The sequence below is a fragment of the Musca vetustissima genome, unplaced genomic scaffold, assembly GCF_032173495.1.
Source record: "Musca vetustissima isolate MV318-11 ecotype Yass unplaced genomic scaffold, APGP_CSIRO_Mvet_v1 utg3263, whole genome shotgun sequence".
Lineage (NCBI taxonomy): Eukaryota > Metazoa > Arthropoda > Insecta > Diptera > Muscidae > Musca > Musca vetustissima.
In genome coordinates this window covers 163,516-190,772 of record NW_026882278.1, presented here as the reverse complement: position 1 = coordinate 190,772, position 27,257 = coordinate 163,516, and the positions used below count along the sequence as shown (strand labels likewise).

The 27,257-nt window shown below is 27.5% G+C and overlaps 1 protein-coding gene across 1 annotated transcript; it reads left to right on the top strand.

Moving 5' to 3' along the window:
- The first annotated feature begins 1,347 nt into the window (after positions 1 to 1,347).
- LOC133328521 (uncharacterized) lies at positions 1,348 to 26,664 on the top strand. The gene is made up of 6 exons (XM_061537084.1): positions 1,348 to 1,964; positions 4,268 to 4,511; positions 24,331 to 24,507; positions 25,855 to 25,996; positions 26,264 to 26,507; positions 26,577 to 26,664. Exons 1-6 carry the CDS (start codon positions 1,348 to 1,350, stop codon positions 26,662 to 26,664), a joined length of 1,512 nt encoding a protein of 503 aa, XP_061393068.1.
- Positions 26,665 to 27,257: the final 593 nt, after the last annotated feature.

The window sequence follows — 27,257 nt, the reverse complement described above, 5'->3', positions numbered from 1 at the left end:
AAGGGGAATAAATGAACATTTATTATATTTGCGGGTATTTTGTAAATAGAAAAAAAATGTTAAAAAAATAAAAATTAAAAAAATAAAAATTTAAAAGAAAATATAAAATTTATTTTTTTTTGCAAAAAGGTACAAAAATTAAAAAAATAAATATATTAAAAATAAAATAATTCTTATTTAGAGAAAAAAAAATTATAAAAGAAAATTTTTCCAAAAAAAAAAAAAAAACAATTAAAAAAATTTAATAATAAAAAAATAAATATATTAAAAATAAAATCATTCTTATTTATTATAAAAGATTTTTTCAAAAAAAAGAAAAAAAAACAATTAAAAAAATTTAATAAAAAAAATTTGTTAAATTAAAAATAATTATTTTTAAAAAACAAAATTAAAAAAAAATTAACAAAAAAGACACAAAAATAAATAAATAATCTTTAAAATGTCTCTAAATTTTGTAACAATTTTTTTTGCTAAAAAATATTTTTTTTTTTTCTTGTAAAAACGTTGTTTTGTAATTTTGTGATTAATTGTTGATAATTAATCAAACACAAGTATTACAACGTGTGAAAAAAATTTGAATTTGGGTGGGAATCATTAGCAAAAAAATATTAATAAAAAAATTAATCATATTTTTTGGAATGAAAAAATTCAAAAAATTTAAAAAAATATTGAAAAATTTTATGTAATTTTTTCTTCAAAAAAAAATTTTTTTTTTCGAAAAACCAGCTTTGTAACTAATCAATTGAAATTTTGAAATTATCTTTAAAAATTTAATGCCATGCGATTAATCATTGATTTTATGTGTTTCTGATTTGTTTCGCTTACAGCTTATTGACCACAAAGAAGCCAGCTGGAAAAAAAGACACACTTATGACAAGTGAAGAAGAGCTTGAAAAAAATTGTGTGTGTGGGGCCAAGTAGCAGAAAAGACAATTTGCCAAGCCAACCGTAGACGGAATGCAATCAAGCAAGAAATAAAAATAAAAAATTAAAAAAACAAGTGACGAAATGACAAGTAGTTCCATTAAAGTTTAACCACCATTAAGAAGTACTTAGAAGAGAAAAAAACAAGAAGAAGTACAAGAAAAGAAGCTAAGCCAGAATATTAGAAAAAACAACAGTTAGATAACAACGGCTTTTTGTGAATAATTCTGGCGTAAAAAAAAATTAAGGCAAAAAAAAAATTGCAAAATTTTAGAACCAAGAAAAGAAAATAAAATTAAAAAATAGGCTTCATAAACCTGGAAAAAAAATTCTGCAATACGAAAAAAAAATAATTGAGCAATTAAGCCAGAATTAGAACAAAACAAGTCGTAGAAGAAGAGGAAGCCAACAAAAATTGCAAATATGCGTGAATTTTCCGGTTTATTTTTAATCGCCTTCATCGAAATATGTTGGGTAGCCTCGGAAGAGGCTTTCCAACACACCGATATGCCACCACAAATGCCGGTGGCGGCCTCAGAAGCCACTCTACTTACCCCACCAACCCCCGGCCATATGGCTCTCAACTTCGAGACCCATCAAAATTATCCAGAGGAAGAAAATTCTCCACCAAAAAAATTCGAAAACCCCCGCCTATCGAAAAATCGTTATAAAATCACCAAAGTTACGACAAATTGTTCGCGTAGCTTTTTTGAAATGCAAATCGAAATGAATACGCCCTTTCACGGGCTGCTCTATGCAAAAGATTTTCCACAGGAGTGTAGGGCACGAGGTACTTCGGAACGAAATATTACTTTGAGATTACCAACATCGGGTTGTGGGGTGAGAGTGGAACCCAGATCGGATGGTTCGATGGAGCTGTCCGTTCGCGTTATGATGCAAATGGAGGAGAAGCTGCGACAAAGTTCGGATATTTTGAGAACGATTAAATGCAAGCTGCCACAAAATGCCATGGGTATGAATCTTGCGATGGATGGTGAGGGGGTGGGCGAGGAGGGGAAAACATTTAGAAGCAGTAATAGGTAAGTAAAAAAGAAAAATTAAAAAAAAATAATAATTTTTTTTAATTTTAAAAAATTAATAAAATTTTTATTTTTTATAAAAAAAATTAATATTTAAAAAAAATTTGGTAATTTTTTTTAATAAAAAATTAATACATAAAAAAAATTATAATTAAAAAAATATTAATTTTTTATTAAAAAAATTAATAAAAAAATTAATAATTTTTAATAAAAAAATATTAATTTTTTAATAAAAAAAAATTAATATTAAAAAAAATTGGTAAAATTAAAAAAATATTAATTTTTTATTAAAAAATTAATAAAAAATTAATAATTTTTAATAAAAAAATATTAATTTTTTAATAAAAAAATATTTTTTTTAATAAAAAACATTATTTTTTTATTAAAAAAAATATTTGTTTATTAAAAAATTAATATTTTTTTATTAAAAATTATTAATTTTTTATTAATTATTTTTTTATTAAAAAAAATATTTTTTTATTAAAAAAAATATTTTTTTATTAAAAAATTAATATTTTTTTATTAAAAATTATTAATTTTTTATTAATTTTTTAATAAAAAATTAATATTTTTTTAGTTTTACCAATTTTTTTTTATATTAATTTTTTTTATTAAAAAATTAATTTTTTTTATTAAAAATTATTAATTTTTTATTAATTTTTTTAATAAAAAACCAGTGAGCGGAGCAGTATAGTCGGACGGGGCCGACCATACGATACCCTACACAACTACCACGAACTCTAACTTTCTGAGGATGTTTATTCCGAGTCTGAGTAATATTTCCTGATATTTGCCCCCTCTTGTACAGCCCCCTCTTGAACAGTCCTTCTAATTACTTGTCCAGATTACCTTCACGGTGGGTGTGTTGTGATTTTCGGATTATACTCTACTCGAAAACTCACAAAAAATTATGTTTTCGGTCCATTTCATCCCAAAATTTTAATCTGATCATCACCGAAAATTGTAGGCGTTGTTCTTGACCATAACTGGAACTTCATGAAAAATTTCAAAGCCATCAGCGCGATATTTCTCCCTTTAATGTGGTAATGGATTACTAAATAATATCTGAATACGTAAGCACATGTAAATATTTGACTTTCTGAGTAGATACATCACTATATTTGGTATCAATTTAAAGGTCAACCACTCCTCTTGGATATGTTATCAACTCCTAGGGTCTACATCCTCCAGGAGTAAATATATATGCCATAGAATACAAATTTTGTCATTTTTCACACAAAAGTCAGGGTCCATTTGACCCGCTTATTGACCGATCTTTATCAAAACATGCATGCTTATTCTCTGGCCCGATCCCCTTCTCCATGCAAAAATTCGCGGTGTTTGGGCCATAATTGCGGCCTCTGGAGCGACCAAAAAACCGACAAAAATTTAGTATTTGGTCCATTTCATCCCCTAAATATTAACCGATCTTTTCCAAAAACAATAGGGGTCTTCATTGGCCAGAACCCATCCTACATGCAAAATTTCGTGAAGATTGGTCCATAACTGTGGCCTGTATCGTGTTTACAAATTATAATGGACAGACGGACGGACGGACGGACGGACGGACACACATGTCTAGATCGACTCAGCTAGTCGAGATATGACGATCGGTATACTTAAAGGTGGGTCTAGGACCAATATTTCGCGGCGTTACAAACATTTGGGGCTGCACAAAGCTATAATACCCTGACAACATAGTTGTGTAGGGTATAATTAATATTTTTTTAATATAATTTTTTTATGTATTAATTTTTTATTAAAAAAATTTATCAAATTTTTTTTAAATATAATTTTTTTATAAAACAATAAAATTTTTATTAAAAAAAATTGGTAAAATTAAAAAAATATTAATTTTTTATTAAAAAATTAATAAAAAATTAATAATTTTTAATAAAAAAATATTAATTTTTTAATAAAAAAATATTATTCTTTTTTTTAAAAAATATTTTTTTCTTAAAAAAATATTATTTTTTTTTAATAAAAAACATTATTTTTTTATTAAAAAAATATTATTTTTTTTAATAAAAAAAATATTATTTTTTTTATTAAAAAAATATTATTTTTTTTAATAAAAAATAAATTAATTAAATTTTTTAAATTATTTTACTGTAAAAATATATTTTTTATCATTCCCACCATTATAGACACGGTCGCATGCAATCCACCCCCAGCACCCACGACGATTTCAACAAATCAACACTGATAAAGCACCGATTAAATGTGGCCGGATTTAAAGAATCAGAATCAGATACTGATGACATGGACTCAAATCATCGCCACCACAAACATTTAAATCCCAGCCATCATCATCAGGTATCATCGGCTGCATCATCCTCATCGACGCCCCGTATTCGCATATGGCTTGAATTGGGTGGTCCAGACGGGTCCGGTTCCGTGGTTGTGGGTCAGGCCACAACATTGACGGTACGTGCCGTAGTGCCCGGCACAATGGGTTTAAAAATTGTCGATTGTGCTGCCCTCGATGGTTTGGGCGAGTCGACACAGCAATTGTTGGATGACAGGGGCTGTCCCATCGATGAACAGGTGAGTTGGATTTTTTGAAATATTCTTTTAGTTAATATTTTTTTATGTTAATTCAGTTAAAGAATAATAGAAATATTTTTTACATTAAATGTTTAAATTTTTTTGTTGAAATTATCCTTTTAAAATGATCCAAGGCGATGTCCACAGCAGTAATTAAAACACAGTTTTATGTTCGGGGGTTTTACAAACTTTATTTACACAGCTTCAACTTATCAACTGAGACGACAATACTTTACAGACTGAGAGCACGATACTTTACAACTGAGCGCAACTTTATAAACTGAGACGATCTCTCTATGTTACAACCTCTTTTATCTCCTTCTGAACTTATTCCAGATAATTCTATTCTAGATAATTCTAAATCTAGTTCATTCTAATGATTACTCATGTATCTATTTTCATCTCTATTCAAAATAACCATTAATTACTTATACCGCTTATTGTAATTGATCAACATAGGGTTCACTAAATAAGATAAATATATGTGTTGCCAATTTACGCAATTCACAATATTTAACATTTTTTAATTAAAAATTTTGATTTTTTTAAATAATTTTTTATTAAAAAATATAAAGTTTTTTTAAATAAGAAAATTTTTATTTTTTTAATAATTTTCTTTTAATTTCAATATTTTTACTAATTTTTTTTCATTTTATTTTTTTTTTAATTATATTTATTTTTTATTTTTATTGAAAAATATTAATTTTTTATTACAAAATTTGAATTCTTTATTAAACAATTTTAATTTTTTATTAAAAATTTTATTTTTTTTATTAAAAAGTTTTAGTATTTTATTGGAAAAAATTAATTTTTTATTAAAAATTGTAATTTTTTATTAAAAAATTTTAATTTTAATTTAATTTTTAATTAATTTTTTTAATTTTTTAATAAAAAAATGTAATTTTTTAATAAAAAAATGTAATTTTTTAATAAAAAAATGTAATTTTTTAATAAAAAAATGTATTTTTTTAATACTATTTTTGTTAAAAATATAAATTTTTTATTCAAAAATTTTAAATTTTTATTAGAAAATTTTAAATTTTTATTAAAAAATTGTTTTATTAAAAAATTTTAATTTGTTATTAAAAATTTTTAATTTTTTAATTTTTTAATTAAAAATTTTTAATTTTTTAATTAAATATTTTTAATTTTTTAATTAAAAATTTTAATTTTTTATTAAAAAAATTTAATTTTATATTAAAAAATTTTAAATTTATATTAAAAAATTTTAATTTTTTATTATTTAATTTTTTGATTAAAAATTTTAATTTAAATTAAAAAAAAGTTAAAATTTTTTCATTAAAAATTAATTAAAGTTAATTTTTGATTAAAAAAGTTAATTTTTTATTGCAAATTTTAATATTTTTATTACATTTTTTTATAAAAATTTATTTTTACATTAAAAAGTCTAAATAATTTTTATATCAAAAATCTAATTTTTTAATTAATTTTCATTTGCATGGTTGTGTCTTAAGTCGTTTGTATAATCATAAATTTAAAATTTTTTATTTTAAATTTTTATTAAAAAATTTTAATTTTTTTATTAAAAAATTTTAATTTTATAATTTTTTTTTTATTAAAAAAATTTAAATTTTTTATTAAAAATTTTGAATTTTTTTATTAAAAAATTTTAATTTTTTTTTATTAAAAATTTTTAATTTTTTTATTTAAAATTTTTTAGTTTTTTTATTTAAATTTTTTTATTTTTTTATTTAAAAATTTTTAATTTTTTTCTAAAAATTTTGTTACATTAAAAAGTCTAAAAAATTATTTTTTTTTATCAAAAAAATCTAATTTTTTAATTAAATTGCATTTCCATGTTTGTGTCTTAAGTCTTTTGTATTATCATAGTGCAGTTACGGTTATTTCAATGAGAAATCATAAATAAGAGAGAGAAAGAGAGAGCGAATTTCCTACGTTGTTATGGGTAAAGAAATGCCACTAGGAAGTTTGTGTCTTAAGTCTTTCGTATTCATTAAGGGCTTTTGGTGAATATTTAAGAGAAAATATATTTTTTTGTATTTTAAAATGAAAAAAATATAAAAAATACATTTTTTAATTTTTCTATATAATTTTTGGTTTTTAAAAATATAAAAAATAATCAAAAAATTATTTACAAGAAATATATTTTGTATTAAAAAAATTTATATTTTAATTTAAACAATTTAAAAATTTTTAATAAAAAAAATTTTGTAATAAAAAAATTAATGTTGTTATTAAAAAAATATTTTTTTTTATTTAAAATTTTTTTTGTTAAAATTGTCAATTTTTAATTTTTTTTTATCAATTTTAAAAATATATTTTTTTTTAATTTTTTTTTTTAATTTTTTCTCATACTTAATTTTTTTCCTACTGTGCCCAAAATATCTTAATCATCGATAATCTATTTTTTTAATCCATGCTATATATTTTAATATCCAAATTCCCCAGGCGGTCTAGTTAAAAATCAAACATTAACACTTCATCACTGACAAACACACACACACACATATCGGATTTTCTTTAACTGTACCAAATCTATCCAAACCAAAACCCCAAAAAAAAATATTTTGATTTTTTTAAGCATCACTTCAGCTTCTTCTTTTCGCAACGGATGTCTGTAAGCCATATAATTTGTTCATTAGCTTATTTTCGCTTTTTATCTGCGGAGTTTCTCAAAGAACATGAAATTTCAATACAAACCACAGACTGCGTCATCATGTCTGACTGTTAGAAGATTATCTATGGGGTACCAAAAATATTTATTATCGGAAACTTAAATACAGGTGTTAGCCTTGTTGCTGATTTTTATTATTAATATTCGAAACTTAGAGCTAAAAAAATAAAAAAACAAGGAAGAGAAAGTGGAACAGTTTTTTCCAGACTATAAGGAAATTAGTTAGTAAATAGTTTTTTTTTTAATAATTAAATATTGTGTGTTGAAATTAATAAGATGTATACAAAAAATGTAGATATTATAAAATTATGGCAGTCATGGGAAACCAATTAAGGTAACAGCTCATTGGAAATCTTGAGATATTGGCAAAAATATTTGGGTACCCAATTTTTACACTTTGAGGAAATTTTTGCGTAGTCACTTTCCGATGGGCATAACATGGAATTTTTTTAACGCCCAACATTAAAATCTATTATATTCTTAAAGAGCAACTTCTTAGCTTTAAAATTGTTATTAGGTGTGTTCACGTACCCATTGAAATTCTCAAGATATCGCCCAAATAGAAAATGTTATCAAATAGTTCTATGCTGGAATTTTTTCCGTTTACACATTCGAGGGATCATAACTTTTAAAATAGTGGGCGGATTTTGAAGAAATAAATAGATTTAGGAAGAGAAATATCTTCTCTACCGAACTGCTATTGTGTGTTTTGAGGTATCTAACCAAAATTCTTGAGATATTGGCAAAAATAGTTGTGTACCCAACTTTTCCAACTTGAGGAAATTTTTTGCGCATTCAACTTCCGACGACCATACCATGGAATGTTTTTATTGTCCAACAATAAAACCTATTATATTCTTATAGAAGAGCTCCACAGCTTCAAAATTATTATTAGGTGTGTTCACGTACCCCATTGAAATTCTCAAGATATCGCCCAAATAAAAAAATATTCCCAAATTGTTCTATGTTGGGAATTTTTTCGTTCACACATTCGAGGGAGCATAAATTTTGAAATAGTTGATGGATTTTAATGAAATAGATAGATTTTGGAAGATAAATATCTTATCTACCGAACTGCTATTGTACATTTTGAGGTATCTAACCAAAATTCTTGAGATATTGGCAAAAATAGTTGTGTACCGAATTTTTCCACTTTGAGGGCATTTTGTGCGCATTCAACTTCCGATGCCCATAACTTGTCAACCCACTACTATATCTCCGTTATGTCGATTAGATGCTGAAAGAGCAATGTCTCAGCTTCAAAATTATTATTAGGTGTGTTCACGTACCTAGTAAAATTCTCAAAATATTGCACAAATAAAACATGTACTCAAATTTTCCTAAATGGGAATTTTCTGCTTTCACATATTTAAAGGGCCATAACTTTTGAAATAGTAAATGGATTTCAATCAAATAAATTGATTTTGGAAGAGAAATATCTGGTCTACCGAATCGTTATTATGTGTTTTGAGATATCTGACCAAAATTTTTGAGATATCGGCAAAAATAAGTGTGTACACAATTTTTCCACTTTGGGGAATTTTTTGCGCATTCAACTTCCGACGCCCATAACTTGTCAACACACTACTATATCCCCATTATGTCGATTAGATATTGAAAGAGCAATGATTCAGCTTCAAAATTGTTATTAGGTGTGTTCATGTAGCCATTGATATTCTCATGATACCGCCGAAATAAAAATGTTCTTAAATTTTCCTATGAAGGGGATTTTTTGCGTTCACACATTCAAGGGACCATAACTTTTTAATTAGTGGGTGGATTTTGATAAAATAAATTGATTTTGGAAGAGGAATATCTTGTTAATAAAATTACTATTAGGCGTTTTGAGGTACCTTACCAAAATTCTTGAGATATTTGCAAAAATAGTTGTGTACCCAATTTTTCCACTTTAAGGAATTTTTTGCGCATTCAACTTCCGACGCCCATAACTTGTCAACTCGCTACTTTATCCCCATTATGTCGATTAGATATTGACAGAGTAATGTCTCAGCTTCAAAACTTTTATTAGGTGTGTTCACGTACCTTGTAAAATTCTCAAAATATCGCCCAAATAAAATATGTACTCAAATTTTCCTAAATGGGAATTTTCTGCTTTCACATATTTAAAGGACCATAACTTTTGAAATAGTGGGTGGATTTTCATGAAATAAATTGATTTTGGAAGAGGAATATCTTCTCTACCGAATTGCTATTGTGTGTTCTGAGGTATCTTACCAAAATTCTTGAGATATCGGCAAAAATAAGTGTGTACTCAACTTTTTCCACTTTGAGGAAATTTTTGTGCATTCACTTTCCGACGCCCATAACATGAAATTTTTTGTATTGTCCAACATTAAAATCTATTACATTCTTATAGAGAAACTTCTTAGCTTCAAAACTATTATTGGGTGTGTTCACACAGCCATTCAAATTCTCGAGATATCGCCCAAATAAAAAAAATATTTACAAATTTTTCTATGTTGATAATTTTTTCGTTCACATATTCGAGGGACCATAACTTTTAAAATAGTGGGTGGATTTTCATGAAAAGAATTAAGTTTGGAAGAGGAATATCTTGTCAATCAAATTGCTTTTATGTGTTCTGAGGTATCCAAACAAAATTCTTGGGATATCGGCAAAAATAGTTGTGTACCCAATTTTTCGACTTTGAGGACGTTTTTGCGTATTCAACTTCTGACGACCATAACATGGTATTTTTGTATTGTTCAACATTAAAATTGTTCATAATCTTAAAGAGGAACTTCTTAGCTTTCAAATTGTTATTAGGTGTGTTCGTGTACCCATTGAAATTCTCGAGATATCGCCCAAATAGAAAATGTTCTCAAATTTTTCTATAATGTTAATTTTTTGCGTTCACTTATTTAAAGAGCCATAACTTTTGAAATAGTTGGTGGATTTTGATGAAATAAATTGATTTTGGAAGAGGACTAAATGGTGTATAAAAAATACATTCAATATTCTAAAGTGACTTTAAATATTTTTGAGATATCGCCAAAAATAGTTGTGTACCCAATTTTTCAACTTTGTGTCAAAATTAATATTTCCAATTAATTGTTTTGCCGTTGGCTACTTTATGCTAACCATGTCAGGTATTGACTTAATCGCTTTCTACTTCAAACTTCTAATCGTCAATGGCTTAAGATTTATGAAAAACAGAAACAAAAATTCAACAACAATAGATCTCTCTGTGTGTTAAAGTGTCAAGACAAAATTAATCAAACAAAAATGGCCAATTTTCTAAGTCACCAGGTCAAAACTATAACGAGCAAGAAAAAAAGAAGACGAAGAAGAAAAAATCCACAAAAATGCTACCATTTTAAAACAATCAACATTAGTTTTTTTTGCAGATGCCCCTTAGGGCGAAGTGTTTCGTTTTAAAGAATTTAACCTCAATTTCAATATTGGGTTTGTGAAACACACCGTTAAACGATGTAAAGACAAATCTTTGAAAAAAATTGCAAAAAAAAAAACACCTGAAACAAAAAAACAACTTTCATTTTTTATCATAAGAAAAGAATCTAGAAAATCTAAAATAAAACAAAACCATTTCTATTTAATTTCCTAACTCCCAGAGGTCATTTAGAATACAGAGAACAATGTAACTGATATCTCACCCTGAACAAGCGAAGCGTTGAAAACAATAGCAGACTTTTTTGTAAATTATAATCAATTTAAAATAAAAGAAAAAATAATCTCCACTTCTGTGATGAACACGAATTCAAATACAAAGAAAGAAAACAAATTAATTTCTATTTTTTGTTTAAATCGTTTTTTGTAATGTAGCATGTTTAACACGAGCTTAAAGGCTTGGGGCTATGATGAGCAGTAACAAGAAATACAGTGGTTTATTTAAAGAGTCATAAAAATAGATTCAGCATTTTTTTCAATTTTATTAATGATTTTTTTTTTTTTTGTAATGGAAAATAAAATTTCATCTACAAATAATTTTATGAGATTTTTTTATTTCAGTGATTTTTTTCCAAATAAATTTCTCTGCAAAGAGGATTAGATTTTTATATAAGTTTTTATATATTTCACTTCATTTGGGCGATATCTCTGGAATTTTAATGACTATGTGAACACACCTAATAACAATATTGAAGCTAAGAAATTGCTCTTTCAATATCCAATTCATAAAATCGGGTTAAAGTAACGAGTTGACAAGTTATGGGCATCGGAAGGTGAATACGCCAAAGTTTCCTCTAAGTTGAAAAAGTTGGATACGCAACTATTTTTGCCAATATCTCAAGATTTTTGGCTAGATACCTTAAAACCCATAATGGCAATTTTGTTGACAAGATATTCCTTCTCCAAAATCCATTTATTTCATTAAAATCTACCCACTATTTCAAAAGTTATGGTCCCTCGAATATGTGAACTCCAAAAATTCCCATCATAGGAAAATAGGATAACACTTTTTATTTGGGCGATATATTGAGAATTTTAATAGCTATGTGAACACACCTAATAAAATTTTTGAAGCTGAGGCATTGCTTTTTTAATATCCAATAGATATGGCGGGATTAAGATAACCAGCTGACAAGTTATGGGCATCGGAAGGTGAATGCGCAAAAATTTCCTCAAAGTGGAAAAAATTGGGTACACAACTATTTTTGTCAATATCTCAGGATTTCTGCGTAGATACCTAAAAACACATAATAGCGATTCCGTTGGGCAGATAGTCCTCTTCCAAAATCAATTTATTTCATTAAAATCGATCAACTATTTCAAAAGTTATGGTCCCTTAAATATGTGAACGCAAAAAATGTCCTTCATTGAAAATTTGTGAATATTTCCTTTTTGGGCGATATCTTGAGAATTTTAATGGCTACGTGAACACACCTAATAAAAATATTGAAGCTAAGATATTGCTCTTTCAATATCCAATATATATAATGGGGGTAAGATAACGAGTTGACAAGTTATGGGCTTCGGAAGGTGAATGCGCAAAAATTTTACTCAAAGTGGAAAAATTGTATACACAACTATTTTTGCCAATATCTCAAGAATTTTGGTTAGATACCTCTGAACACACAATAGCAATTCGGTTTATAATATATTTCTCTTCCAAAATCAATTTATTTCATCAAAATCCAGCAACTATTTCAAAAGTTATGGTCGCGGCAATGTTTGTAGGGAAAAAATTCCAATCATTGAAAAATTGGAGAACATTTTTTGTTTGACCGATATCTTGAGAATTTTAGCAGATATGTGAACACACCTAATAACAAGAGGGTACTCTTTAAGAATTTAATAGGTTTTTTAGGGTCCAGCACAAAAAAAAATCAAGTTATGGGCACCAGAAAAAGGTTGCTCAAAAAATTCCACAAAGTTGAAAAATTGTGTGCACAACTGTTTTCGCCGATATCTCAAGAATTTTGGTTAGAGACCTCAGAATGCTTAATGACAATTCGGTTGACAGGATATTTTTCTTCCAAAATCAGTTTATTTCATCAAAATCTACCAACAATTTCAAAAGTTATGGTCCTGGGAATATGTGTAGGAAAAAAATCCCCATCATAGGAAAAATTGAGAAGATTTTTTATTTGGCCGATATCTTGAGAATTTTAGCAGATACGTGAACACACCTAATAACAATTTTGAAGCTAAGAGGGTACTCTTTAAGAATGTAATAGATTTTATAGGTTGGAGCATTAAAATTTTTCAAGTTATGAACACCAGAAAGGAATTGCTCAAAAAATTCCACAAAGTTGAAAAATTGTGTACACAACTATTTTTGCCAATATCTCAAGAATTTTGGGTAGAGACCTCAGAACACACAATAGCAATTCGGTTGACAAAATATTCAGCCTCCAAAATCACTTTATTTCCTTAAAATCTACCCACTATTTCAAAAGTTATTGTTGCTTGAATATGTAAACGAAAAAAATTCCCTTTATAAGAAAATTTGAAAACATTTTTTATTTTGATGATATTCTGAGAATTTTAATAGCTACGTGAACACACCCAATAACAATTTTGAAGCTAAAAAGTTGCTCTTTAAGAATATGATAGATTTTATAGGTTCGAGCATTAAAAATTTTCGAGTTATGGGCACCAGAAAGAGGTTGCTCAAAAAAATGCCACAAAGTTTAAAAATTGTGCACACAACTATTTTTGCCGATATCTCAAGAATTTTGGTTAGAGACCTCAGAATGCTTAATGACAATTCGGTTGACAGGATATTTTTCTTCCAAAATCAGTTTGTTTCATCAAAATCTACCAACAATTTCAAAAGTTATGGTCGCTTAAATATGTGAACAAAAAAATTTCCTTTATGGGAAAATTTGAGAACATTTATTATTTGGGCGATATCTTGAGAATTTTAGCAGATACGTGAACACACCCTATAACAATTTTGAAGCTAAGAGGGAACTCTTTAAGAATTTAATAGGTTTTTTAGGTTCGAGCATTAAAAAAGTTCAAGTTATGGACACCAGAAAGATTTTGCTCAAAAAAATTCCACAAAGTTGAAAAATTGTGTGCGCAAATATTTTGGCCGATAACTCAAGAATTTTGGGTAGCTACCTCACTAAGTTTTATAGTAATTTTGTTAACAAGACATTCCTCTTCCCAAATTATTTTATTTCATCTAAATCTACCAACAATTTCTAAAGTTAGGGTCCCTCTAATCTGAGACCGCAAAAATACTCATCATAGTAAAATTTGGAAACATTTTTTATTTGACCGATATCTTGAGAATTTTAGCAAATACGTGAACACACCTAATAACAATTTTGAAGCTAAGAGGGTACTTTTTAAGAATGTAATGGATTTTATAGGTTCGATCATTAAAAATTTTCGAGTTATGGGCACCAGAAAGGGGTTGCTAAAAAAAATCCACAAAGTTGAAAAATTGTGTGCACATCTATTTTGGCCGATATCTGAAGAATTTTATTTAGATACCTCGATTACTTAATGACAATTCGGTTGACAGGATATTTTTCTTCCAAAATCAGTTTATTTCATCAAAATCTACCAACAATTTCCAAAGTTATGGCCCCTTAAATATGTGAACGCAATAAAATCCCTTTATAGAAAATTTTGAGAAAATTTTCTATTTGGGCGATATCTTGAGAATTTTAATGGCTATGTGAACCCACCCAATGAGAGTTTTGAAGATAAGAAGTTACTCTTTAAGAATGTAATAGATTTTATAGGGTCGAGCATTAAAAAAATTCAAGTAATGGACCCCAGAAAGATGTTGCTCAAAAAAATTCCACAAAGTTGAAAAATTGTGTACACAAGTATTTTGGCCGATATCTCAAGAACTTTGTTTAGATACCTCAGAATGTTCAATGAAAATTCGGTTGACAGGATATTCCTCTTCTCAAATCATTTTATTTCATCCAAAACTACCAACAATTTCAAAAGTTAGGGTCCTTCGAATCTGAGACCGCAAAAATACCCATCATAGGAAAAATTGAGAACATTTTTTATTTGGCCGATATCTTGAGAATTTTAGCAGACACGTGAACACACCCAATAACATTTTTGAAGCTAAGAGGGTACTCTTTAAGAATTTATTCGATCGTGAATTAAAAATTTTCAAGTTATGGGCTTCAGAAAAGTATTGCTATGGTGTGATTTTTTTCTGTGTGACTTTTTATTCGTTTTATGGGGAAATTGGAGAAAGGGGAAGGGAGAGATGGAAGGGAGAATTTAGTTGTCATGCTAAATACTTAAATTCAGAACAGTTTAGTTCCATTTCACTTTAGAAAATAGAAATAACAGAAAACAATTAAGTTGTGATTATCTTTTGTTGGCCGAGTTTACCGCCACACAAAAAAATGGGGCTCCCTGGAGAGCAGCTCCATTCTCATTCATTTATTTGTTTTGAATGAAAAATAAGTTGGTGGCTGATTATCTTCATGATGATGAAGATCTTGCAGTCGTTTCGGCATAGTTGACTAGATTATGAGGTCACAGCAATTAGCCAAGAGTGACGAAGACCATAGCTAAAAATATCGAAGTAAACAGCAAGCCAGCCAGCCGCTGTGGCAGCCAGTTTGCCACACAGTCAACCAACCATAGCCGTGCTTAGAAGCAGAAGCAACACCATCGTCACCACCACCACCATCGCCTCCACCATCATCATCATCATGATCATTTGTGTTCACTGCCTAGAGCACTATTTCCATTTAGAAGAATTGTTTGGCCGCTCTGAAGGCAACAACAAAGGCTTGCCACTTGTTAGCATGGTCGGCCGTCTGTCCAATCGTCTGTCCGCCTCATTTTTGATCTTATTTGCATTTTGAAAAACAACAAAAACAACAACACATTTCGAGCCGGCACAGACATGTTTCCCCTTCATTCTAGCGAGGCTGAGCAAAAATAATTTTTTTCTTCGTGGAGTTGGTTGGAGGTTTTCCATTGGAAGGTAGGCAAATGACTGGCATGTGGTCTATGGAATATGGGCCACAAACAAATTAATTTTGTTGTTGTTGATGTTGATGTTGTTTTTGTTGTTTCATTTAAACAATTGTTTAAATATTCACTTTTGAATTGTCTCGGAACAATGATAAGGGGGGGTTAGGGGGCGTTATTTTCCAACAGCTAAGGCTGGTGGGAGAGTGATGGGAAAAGAGAGAGAGAGAGAGAGAGTAAATTCTTAGAGAGTTATCTCCAAATGATAAGAGTAACGCAATTAGGGCCTCTGGGAAGCAATGGAGCGCATAGGTAACGATTTAAAATTGTAAAAAAGCGGATTTTTTAGGAAAAAATTGGACCTTCAAGCAAAAAAATAAAATATACCGAAAAATGTCCTTTCCGGGAAAAAATAATCCCAAACAAGTGAAAAAGCGGTAAGTTCGGCCGGGCCGAACTTTGGATACCCTCCACCATATATATATATATTGACAGGTACTAGAAATGAAAATATAGGGAACATACCAAAAAGTGGACCTATACCGACATTTCTAAAAACGGATTATGTAAACCATAATTAAAAATTTTAGAAAATTTTAAAGGATAATTATACTCTCAGCCTTATGGCTAATGAGGGTGTATAGACTTTAACACGGTGAAAATGTGTCTCATCGAAATATTGGTTCTAGACCCCATGTTTCTTTGGACTAAATCCGTTTCAGAAAATTTAGATTTCATCCAAACTTTGCCCATCTTATTATTTCTTCCAGGCTTAGTTCAAATTCTCGAACTTCCAATCAGGGGCTAGGTCTAAATGCGGCTATAGTTAATTATCGAACCTTACGTTCTAATAGTTTATCTCTCTATCCTCCGCAGGTGAAATGATTACAAAAGAGACTTAGAACCAAACTCAAAACGCGGAACAAATCAGATAACTATTTTAATATAAAAAAGGGGGTTATATGGGGACTACCCCAAAAAGGGGGTGAATATTAAAAATTTTTGGTAGAGAGATTTGTTACCATATACGACTACAAATTACCAAATTGCAGCAAATTCGGTTGAAAAATGCGCTCAAGAACCCCCAAATTCCGAAAATTGGGGGTACCCTTATATGAGGGCTATCCGAAAAAATGGACCAATATTCATAATTTTTGGTGGAGAGATTTGGAACCTATTAGGAACCCAATGTACCAAATTTCAGCGTATTCGGTTGAAAAACGCGCTCAAGAACCCCAAAATTCCGAAAATTGGGGGGTACCCTTATATGGGGGATATCCGAAAAAATTCACATATGTTTATAATTTTTTGTGGAGAGATTTGGTACATATTAAGAACTCGAAATACTAAATTATAGCCAATTCGGTGGAAAAATACAATCAAAACCCCCAAAATACTGAAAATTAGGAGGTACCGTTATATGGGGGCTACCAGAAAAAGTGGACCTATATTTATAATTTTTTGTGGGGACATTAAGTACCCAATAAGAACCCAATGTACCAAATTTCAGCGTATTCGGTTGAAAAACGCGCCCAAGAACCTCAAAATACCGAAAAATGGGGGGTACTGTTATATGGGAGCTATGTCTAAACGTGGACCGATATATCCTATCTTCGAACTTGACCTGCCTGCAGACAAAAGACAACCCTATGCAAAATTTCAGCATCCTATCTCAATTCCTTCAGAAGATAGCGTGATTACAACAGACGGACGGACGGACGGACGGACGGACGGACAGACGGACGGACGGACGGACATGGCTAGATCGTCTTAGAATTTTACCCTGATCAAGAATATATATACTTTATAGGGTCGGAAATGAATATTTCGATGAGTTACAAACGGAATGACAAAATTAATATACCCTCCATACTATGGTGGAGGGTATAAAAACGGGAATTTTTTTTTGAAAAAAATGGGAAAATTTTTTTTTTGAAAGACAAAAAATTTTCAATCTAGAAAAAATTAAGAATTAATAATACATGCGAAAAATATCCTTTCGGACAATTTTCCCCCCAAAAAAACGGGGACAATTTTTCAAAAAAAGGGGAATAATTTTTGAAAAATTAATATAAATAAAAATACATGCAAAAAATAGCCTTTCCGGGGGAAAACTAATCCCAAAAAACGGGGATTTTTTGTTTGTTTTTTTTTTTTTTTTTTTTTTTTGGGAAAATTTTTTTTTGATAGACAAAAAAATTTTCAATTTTAAAAAAAATTAAGAATTAATAATACATGCGAAAAATATCCTTTCAGGGGAAAAGACAATCCCAAAATCCCAAAAAACGGTGAAAATTTTTCAAAAAAAATGGGAAAAATTTTTGAAAAACAAAAAAATCCATCTAAAAAAAATAGAAATAAAAATACATGCAAAAAATTGCCTTTCCGGGGGAAAATAATGCCAAAAACGGGGAAGTAAAAAAACGGGGAAATTTTTTGAAAAAAAAATCGATCTAAAAAAAATCTTTTGCCATCTAAAAAAATTAAAAAAAAAATCATGGGAAAACCCCCTTATTGGGATAATAATCCCCAATCCAAAAAAAAAAAAAATAATCCCGAAAAACGGGGAAATTTTTTTGGTGAAAAAATATGGGGAACAATTTTTGAAAAACAAAAAAAAATCTAACTAAAAAAATTAACAAATATAAACACTTGCGAAAAAATACTCTTTCGGGGGAAATAAATAATCACAGAAAATTTAGAGATGCTATTATTTTTACTTATGGGATTTTTTCAATCAAATTTGTATTTTTTTGAAATTTTTATTTCAGTTAATATAAGATATAGATTTTTTTATTTTTAAAAATATTTTTTTGTTCATATTTTTATTTACAAAATATTTCTATTTTTTTTTATATTTTATTGCTAGTTTTTTTTTTAATTTTACCCCTTTTGTTCCAATATTGCTTTATCCTCAGTTTGATGTTTGTGTGCGTATTTTTTTTTTCTTAACCACAAAAAATACCATTCATCATAATAAAGAACATATCAGTGAATTTTCACACCTCGTCAAACACGCATAAATTATATTAAATTGTGATTAAACATCCGTTAAAAAACACAAAAACAAAACAAAACTGAAATTAAGTCTTTAGGGGAGAATGTATCGTATCGTGTATCAAATACAAAAGTTTCCCTTTCATTAAGGTCGTCTTCAGAATATACGATTAAGATACATATATGCGTATTAATAAAAAAAAAATAAATATGTAAACGGTATTTTTTGTGAAAGTGAGTTTAGCAAATTAAGTCATGAGTGTTTTTTAACAAAAGAATTATTTAAAATAAGAATGAAATTTAAACAAAAAAATGTCTTTGGCAACAATACTAATTTTTATTGGGCTACTAATAAATTTTTATAAGAAAAAATAAAATAAAAATTAGATAAAATGAGGTCAGTGGAGTGTTTGGAAAAATAAAAAAAATTATTATTTTTATTGTAATTATTTTTTAAAGGACATAATTCATTTTTATTTTTTATTTTATGTATTTATTTATTTTGTTTTTTTTTTATTTTTTTTTTATTTATTTATTTTTTTTTTTTTTTTTTTTTTGAAAAATTATCAAAGAAAATATATTTCAATAAAAAAATTCGTTTCAAGTTTTTTAATTAAAAATTGCCTTTCAATCCCAATAAAATATAAAAAAAATATTTCAATATTTACATCCAATAAAAATAATAAATATTTCAATAGAAAAAATCGTATCAAATTTATATAAAAAAATCGCTAAGAGATTTAAATCCTGTCTCCTATCAATTAAATCTCCATCACTTCATCATTCGTTTAATAGGTTTGTGTCTTAAGTCTTTTGATAATAATTCACCTCCATGTCTCTCTCTCCCTCCCACACAAACATATTAAAAGCCAATGGTGTAATGAGAGAACAACACCTGCCGTTATCACATTACAAAGTTTGTGTCTTAAGTCTTTTGTCCTTAATTCACCTCTTTATCTCTCTCTTTCCAAAACAAACATATTAAAAGCCAATGCAGTGATGAAAACAACAACACCTGCCGTTATTATTACCTTACAAGGTTTGTGTCTTAAGTCTTCTGTCCTTAATTCACCTCTTTGTCTCTCTCTCCCACACAAACATATTAAAAGCCAATGGAGTGATGAGAGAACAACACCTGCCGTTATCATTACATTACACAAGGTTTGTGTCTTAAGTCTTTGGTAAGGTGTTATTAAATAAGGGGAATGAATGAAAAAGAAAGAGAGAGAGACAGAGTTATCACTAAGAGACCGTTGTTTTTTTATTGCCAGAAGACATTGTGTTTGTGTCTTAAATCTTTTGAATTATTTTTTCAAGAAAAAAAATTGAAAAAAAATTCAAAATAATTGAAAAAATTCAAAATAATTGAAAAAAATTCAAATTAATAGAAAAAAAATTCAAAATAATTAAAAAAAAAATTCAAAATTATTGAAAAAAATTCAAAATAATTGAAAAAAATTTCAAAATAATTGAAAAAAAGAATTCAAAATTATTAAAAAATTTCAAATTAATTGAAAAAAATGTTCATTACATTACAAGGTTTGTGTCTTAAGTCTTTGGTAAGGTGTTATTAAATGGAGGAAATGAATGAAAGAGAAAGAGAGAGAGTGGCAGAGTTATCACTAAGATACCCTTTATTTAATTACTAGAAGACATTGTGTTTGTGTCTTAAATCTTTTGAATTATTTAAAATAAAAAATTAAAAATAATTGTAAAAAAAAATATATAAAAAAAAATTCAAAATAATTGAAAAAAATTCAAATTTATTAAAAAAAATCAAAATAATTGAAAAAAATCAAAATAATTGAAAAAAAATTCAAAATAATTGAAAAAAATTTCAAAATAATTGAAAAAAAATTCAAAATAATTGAAAAAAAAATGTTCATTACATTACAAGGTTTGTGTTTTAAGTCTTTGATACGGTGTTATTAAATGGAGGGAATGAAAGAGAAAGAGAGAGAGAGAGAGAGAGAAGAGACCGTTGTTTTAATAACCAGATGACATTGTGTTTTTGTCTTAAATCTTTTGAATTATTATTTCAAGCAAAAAAAATGAAAAAAAATTAAATAATTGAAAAAATTCTAAATAATTGAAAAAAAAATTTTTTTTCAAAAGAATATTTTTTTCAAAAGTATTTAAAAAAATATTTTTTTCAACAGTATTTAAAAAAAAATTTAAAATATTTGAAAATAAATTCAAAATAATAATTTTTTCTTCAACACTATACAAAAAATAATTTTTTTTTGAAAGTATTTCAAAAAAAATTAATTTTTTCGAAAGCATTTCAAAAAAAAAATATTTTTTTTCAAAATTATTTCAAAAAAATGATTTTTTTTTAAATATATTTAAAAAAAAAAAAAATCCAAAAGTATTTCCAGAAAAAATTCAAAATAATTTGATATATATTTTTTTTATTTTTTCGTTTTTTAAAATTAAATTTTTTTTATTTTTTTTTTTTTTGATTTTCAAAATTCTAATAAATATACTTTTTATTTTTTTTACATAAATGATTTTTTTACTTTTAAATGATTTTTTTTATTTCCTATTATTGCCCCTTACCCCCTCCCCCTCAATCAAAAAGATATTCAATTTCAATTTCTCATCTTTTGCGGAAGTAAAAACATTTTTTTTTTCAAAAATATGAAACAATTAAAAACGTTCCGAAAAAAAATATTTCACTTATCGCCAAAAAAAAATACAACAACCACAAATTGAATTACTATGTGAATTTATCCCACAAGACAGCAGCAGCAACAACAACAATAAGCCCATTTGCTGGGAAGCTCTTTAACAAATCGTCGTCATTGTGGATGACAAACAACCGGTAGTCAGACAAACCAAACAAACAGACAGACAGACAGTAGTTGAACGCATGTTACATTTTATTGTTGTTGTTAACGACCATAGCCCAAGTACTTCACAGCTTTTTCCCTTTTTTGTGATTTATGAAATAATAATAAAAAAATGAAAACAAAAGAAGAAATCTCATAACACAACAACAACAGCAAGACTGAACAGGAACATATGTTGTTGTATTTGTTGTTGTTGTTGTTGGCCCTCGATGATGTGTGGTAACAATTAACACGCGCTTTCTTCAAATGAAGCATTAACAACGCCAATGGGCCGGAAAAAATGGTACACAGTGGGATGGAAAAGAAAAAAATTTTTTTTCAAAAACAAAAATATTTTGAATTTAAAAAAATAAATAAAAATTAAAAACTAAAAAAAAGAAAACAAAAAATTTAATTTTTTTAAAACAAAAATATTTTAAATTTAAAAAAAATGAATAAAAATTAAATACTAATTACAAAAAAATAGAAAACGAACAAAATTTAAATTTTCTAAAAACAAAAATATTTAAAATTTTAAAAAAATAAAAATTAAATAGGTACTAAAAAATAGAAAACGAAAAAAATATTAAAATATTGAAAAATCCGAATTTTTTAATTTTTTCCAATTATTGTAAAGTAAAATTTTTTTTGTAAAATAATAATTTAAAAACTTTATTTTCATTTAGAACGATTTTTTACTATAAAAAAGAATTATAAAATTGAAAATAAAAAAATGGAAAAGAAATAAAAATATATATTTTTTTATTAAAAACCAAAACCTGCATTTTTGTTTTTTTTTTCATTTAAAAAGATTTTATTTTTTCTATGAAAAAAAAGAAATTATAAAAATGGAAATTAAAAAAATTGTTTAAAGTAAAAAATTGTATGTAAAATAAAAATTTAAAATCTTTCAATTTTCAATTTTTTTTCATTTAGAACGAATTTTTACTATAAAAAAAAAAAAAAAAAATGAAAATTTAAAAAAAAATCGAAAAAAAAAATAATTTTTTTATTAAAAACCAAAATCATTTTTGGTTTTTTTTATTTAAAACGATTTTATTTTTTCTATAAAAAAAATTGAAAATTAAAAAAAAAACGAAAAAAAATTTATAAAAAAAATAATTTTTTTATTAAAAACCAAAATTATTTTTGGTTTTTTTTTTTCAAAAAAACGATTTTATTTTTTCTGTGAAAAAAATTGAAATTAAAAAAAAAATCGAAAAACAAAATGACTTTTTTTTATAAAAAAATTATAAAATTGGAAATTAAAAAATTTTTTATGACAAATCTTCGGGTTAAAAATTCACATTTTTGTAAAAAAATTGTTTTTTTTTTCATTTAGAATGTATTTTTTCTATGAAAAAATTTATAATATTGAAAATTTAAAAAATTTTGGATTTTTTTTTTTTAATTTTCTTATTAAAAATTTGTAGGGGTAAAAATGCATATTTTTGTAAAATTTTTTTTTTTCCTTTAGAATGGATTTTTTTATTAAAAAATATAAAAGTGGAAATTTAGAAATTAATAAAAAAATTTAATTTTTTTATTAAAAATAGGAAATTTAAAAAAAAATTTCGGGGTAAAAAATGCATATTTTTGTAAACGAAATTGCTTTATTCACTGAAAACGGATTTTTCCTTTGAAAAAAATATAAAATGGAAATTTAAAAAAATTTTTTAAGGGAATTTTTATATAGAAAAATTTGTTTCCAAATGCACATTTGGTAGAAATTTTTCAAATTAAAATTTCAGCACTTTTGATTTTATAAAATATGAAATTTTTTTGAATTTTTCAAAAAATTTTGTTTTGAATTTTAAAAATTTTTTTTTGAATTTATTAAAATTTTTTTGAATTTTTTTTTCAATTTTTTTTAAGATTTATTTTTTTAGTAATTTATTTTTTTTCCAACCCATTGTTAATATATTTTTTTGCCACCCATTGTGACAAAAAATAAACATTTCCCTTTGGCCAATTCAAAGAATGGTTAAGAAAATGAAATAAAAATTAAAAAAAAAAAAAAAAAACATTGAACTTGACACCCAGGGTTGTTGAATCATTGAGGTGCCCATGTCAGTCACCCAGTCATAAATGCAACATGCCACACACACAGACACACATTTGTGGCTCATAAAAAAATGAAATGGAAAAAAATCACAGCCACTTCATAACACCAGGGGCTAATGTTACACACATGTGTGTGTGAGTGAATATAACAACAATAATAAAAGAAACTAAGTGTATCAAATAATTAATTTTTTTTGTTGTTGCTGTTTGTCATAACTGCTTGCTCAGATTACCCCTCTCACATTTTTTTTTTTTTTTGTTTTTTTGGGTGACGGAACCGATCTGCCACAAAGGCGGAGAAACAGACAGACAAATGATGTAATCTAATATATTAGAGTTGTGTGTGTGTTTTACACACTTTTGTAATGCCTATAGAGAGACACAGACCGACAGACATACCGACTTCTGTAAAAAGTTCATTTACCCTGCCGCCTAGCAGGGTCTATGCAATTGAGGTTTTATATTTTCTTAAATAGTTTACACTATTTTTTGTGTTGTTTTAACGCTTCATGTATTTACCGGCAAATATTTGAGCAAAAAAAAATATTGCATTGTTTGCTTGAAATGATACTGGCCAGACAGACAGACCTAAAATAAAAATTGTATTTATTTAACATTTTGTTTCATATGTGTGTGCAAATACCTTGCGAAAAAAGTGAGTGCCATGCAGCAACAGGCAGGTCCGTTTCAAAATTTATGCAATAAAAAATGAAAGTTGAACCGTTGCAAAAATTTGAATTTTTTCACTTTAGCCGAGAAATTCACGTAAACCCTAAAAGTGGGGTTATGACCTTTTTATTTAAGTTTATCTCTGGTACATTATCTTCCAGGCAACCTCTAAACTAATTCCTAATCAGTTTGTTTATTTTTTTTTTCATTTCAGGTCATGCCCGCTTTGCACACCACCATTAAACCCGCTGAGGAAGGCTGGTCCAAACTCGACGAAGAAGATCTGGTGGAGAAAACCTATACGGCCACATTTCCAGCATTTAAATTTCCGGATCGAGAACGGCTGCATGTTAGCTGTGGTGTACAGCTGTGTAAAGGACGTTGTCCCAATGTAAGTAGACACAGAGAGAGATGCAACTTTTTTGCTCGGTCCAATTCATATGACGTGCACGCCAGCGATTATAAATTACACAACAAACAGCAAAAATAGAAATGCAATCTCCGAACATGAACAATTTTGTAACAAATGAAAATGCAAGTTAGCAGTTAAGCGTTAATTACATGAACGCAATTTTTTGGTTTTGAAATTCAATTTCGGTGGGGTGGTTGATATCTTGCGTTTTTTGGTGTTAATGCTCTGGGTGACTAAAAGAGAGAAAACTAATTAAGAAATAAAAATTTCAAAGGATATTTTATACCTGGTGATCCATTCTTCCCAAAGAAACAATTTCTCCATTTATTCATTTATTTATTACAGTAGATGTATGATATAATTCCATATAAGAAAAAAACGCATATAAGAAAGAAATCTCCGGCTTTTTTGAGTTTCTTATATCCGATATCTACTGTATTTAAGTCTTCCTGGAAAGACGGTCCACCCATGGCAAGACTTGTTTGGCTTGACTTTAAAGGTTTGAGAGGACAATCAATCCCAGTTGGGGCTATTTTATAGGAATTATCAACTAGTCATCTTTTTGGAGTTAATGCTTTAAGTGGGGGAGAGTGGGAGCAATTAATAATATAAATTTCCAAGGATATTCCATACCTGTTGATCGGTGCTTCCCAAAGCAACAAATTCCTCCTTGCCTCATTTTGCTTTTTATTTCAAATAAATCCCATGAAAATGTAAACAAACCGTTTGACTTCTTCCAAAGCAATTCAATTTATTTGTTTTTATCATGTTTAATTGCTATTTCACCCGTTAATTATTGAAAATTTAAATAAAATTAATTTAATTTCGCGGTAGACATAAAACGATCTAGTGTTCCCTGTTGCAAAACAAAAAACGTCGTTGTGTTCCCTATTCCCTTTGTTCATTTAACGGTTACTGGCTTGCAACTTTTGGGTTTGTTTACACTAGGTTCCATTAGTTCATTTCAGTGAATACAATAGTTGTGAATAGCTGTAAGGCAATTTTAAATATTTTTGCTACAAAAAAATAAGACAAATAGGGGAAATTTATTAAAAACTAAATAATTTATATTAAATTAACATAGGACACGTTTACACCAAATTGTTTTATTATAAATGTTCATTTAAAATTTAATTTTCATTGGTTTATAAGTCAAATAAATGAGGATTTACATAGAACATGTTCAGAATAAATCAGGTTTTATATTTATTTGCATATTTTGAATGGTGTAAAAATATAAAATGTTAATACAAAATATTAAACTCTCTTTTTGATATTGTTTTTATTTAATTTTATCATATTTTTTTATTTTTTAATTACTTCCAGGTAAATTGCCGCACCAGTGAAAAGCTGATATTAAGTTCCGATAAACATTTGGCACGCATTGAAGTATTTAATTCGCTGGCGGTGACAGCGCCACAAATTGAAGTGGATCGTTTACGTTATGACAGGCGGCACAATATGAGTGGTACGTAAATAAAAAACAAACGAAAAGGGTGTTATAGTAAGAGATGAAATTCAAAATATCCGAAATATAAAACAACCCGTATATATATATATATGTCTACATTAATCCTCATAAATCCATCTTTAATGTAAATATCCATTTTATACGTCAAAAGAAATCCTGAAAATCCAGTGGATATAAATAAACCAGTATAAACATATCAATATATCCATCAGATCTTGTACAAACAATAAAAAAATCTATTCTACATTTTGTTTTTCGTTCCAGCAGAAGAATATGAACCCTATGTCCGTCCACTAATCAATGATGGTACTCTCTGTTTATCCGTATCGAAATTGGCCATGTCTTTTTGTATATTGGGTTTAATATTTTTAGTGGCAATTGTTGTGGCCATAACTTCGTTGATACGCTCGCGACGACGTATGGCGGCAATACACAATTGTGGTAGCCTATCGAATAATAGCAGCCGTTTGCATCGGGCCGAAGTTTGCACCTCGATGTTTAGTTCAAGGTAAATATTTGCAAAACAAAAATTTATTGAGAACAAAAAAATTATTCATTTCCGTTTTCTTCTTTGCAGTAGCGAATCGGCACAATCAGCTCGTTTTGGTACAAAATTCTTTATGCCCTACTATCCGAATACTCTGCCATATGGTAGGGTATATTAGTTAAGTATTCGATTTATTATGTATAACTTGGTATATGGGCAACGGATTCATGGAATTCTACCCCTTCATATTCCAGCTACTTAATTAGATTTATATTTAATGTTACTGCATTTATAATGTAGTCTAAACCTAATATAAGGCAATGTATGGGGGAGTCAAGCTTTACTTTAATTTTGAATAATTAATAATGCTGGTTAATTATTTTAAGCAAAGTAAAATATGATTTCCCCGCACTAATTTTGCAAACTAAAAGTGGAAGGTCAGAAAGTTTTAAATTTGCCAGAAAATTGCCTGGCTTTTTTTTTGGAAAAATTTGCCTCAGTATTTATTATTATATTTTATTTCTGACATATTTATTTTTATTTCAAATAATTATGGCCTAGTAGTAGTTATGCGCTATTTTCGAACAAAAAGGGTTTGCGGAATCTGATTAAAAAATGTGACATTTAGCATTTTAAAGTAGCTGTCAAATTTTCTAATATACCGAAAAAAGTGACAGCTAATACGAGAAAAAAAACTATTCGCTATCAAATTGTCTGGTGTATAGAAAAAAGTGACAGCTCCGCAAACCCAGCTTAGAACTTTTTTATATA

What these genes read in the sequence shown, in the direction of transcription:
- LOC133328521 (XM_061537084.1), top strand. Translation starts at nt 1,348, where the DNA reads ATGCGTGAATTTTCCGGTTTATTTTTAATCGCCTTCATCGAAATATGT. An exon ending in ACATTTAGAAGCAGTAATAG is followed by an intron (nt 1,965 to 4,267) that starts GTAAGTAAAAAA and finishes TTTAAATCCCAG; the next exon opens with CCATCATCATCAGGTATCAT. An exon ending in GTAAAGGACGTTGTCCCAAT is followed by an intron (nt 24,508 to 25,854) that starts GTAAGTAGACAC and finishes AATTACTTCCAG; the next exon opens with GTAAATTGCCGCACCAGTGA.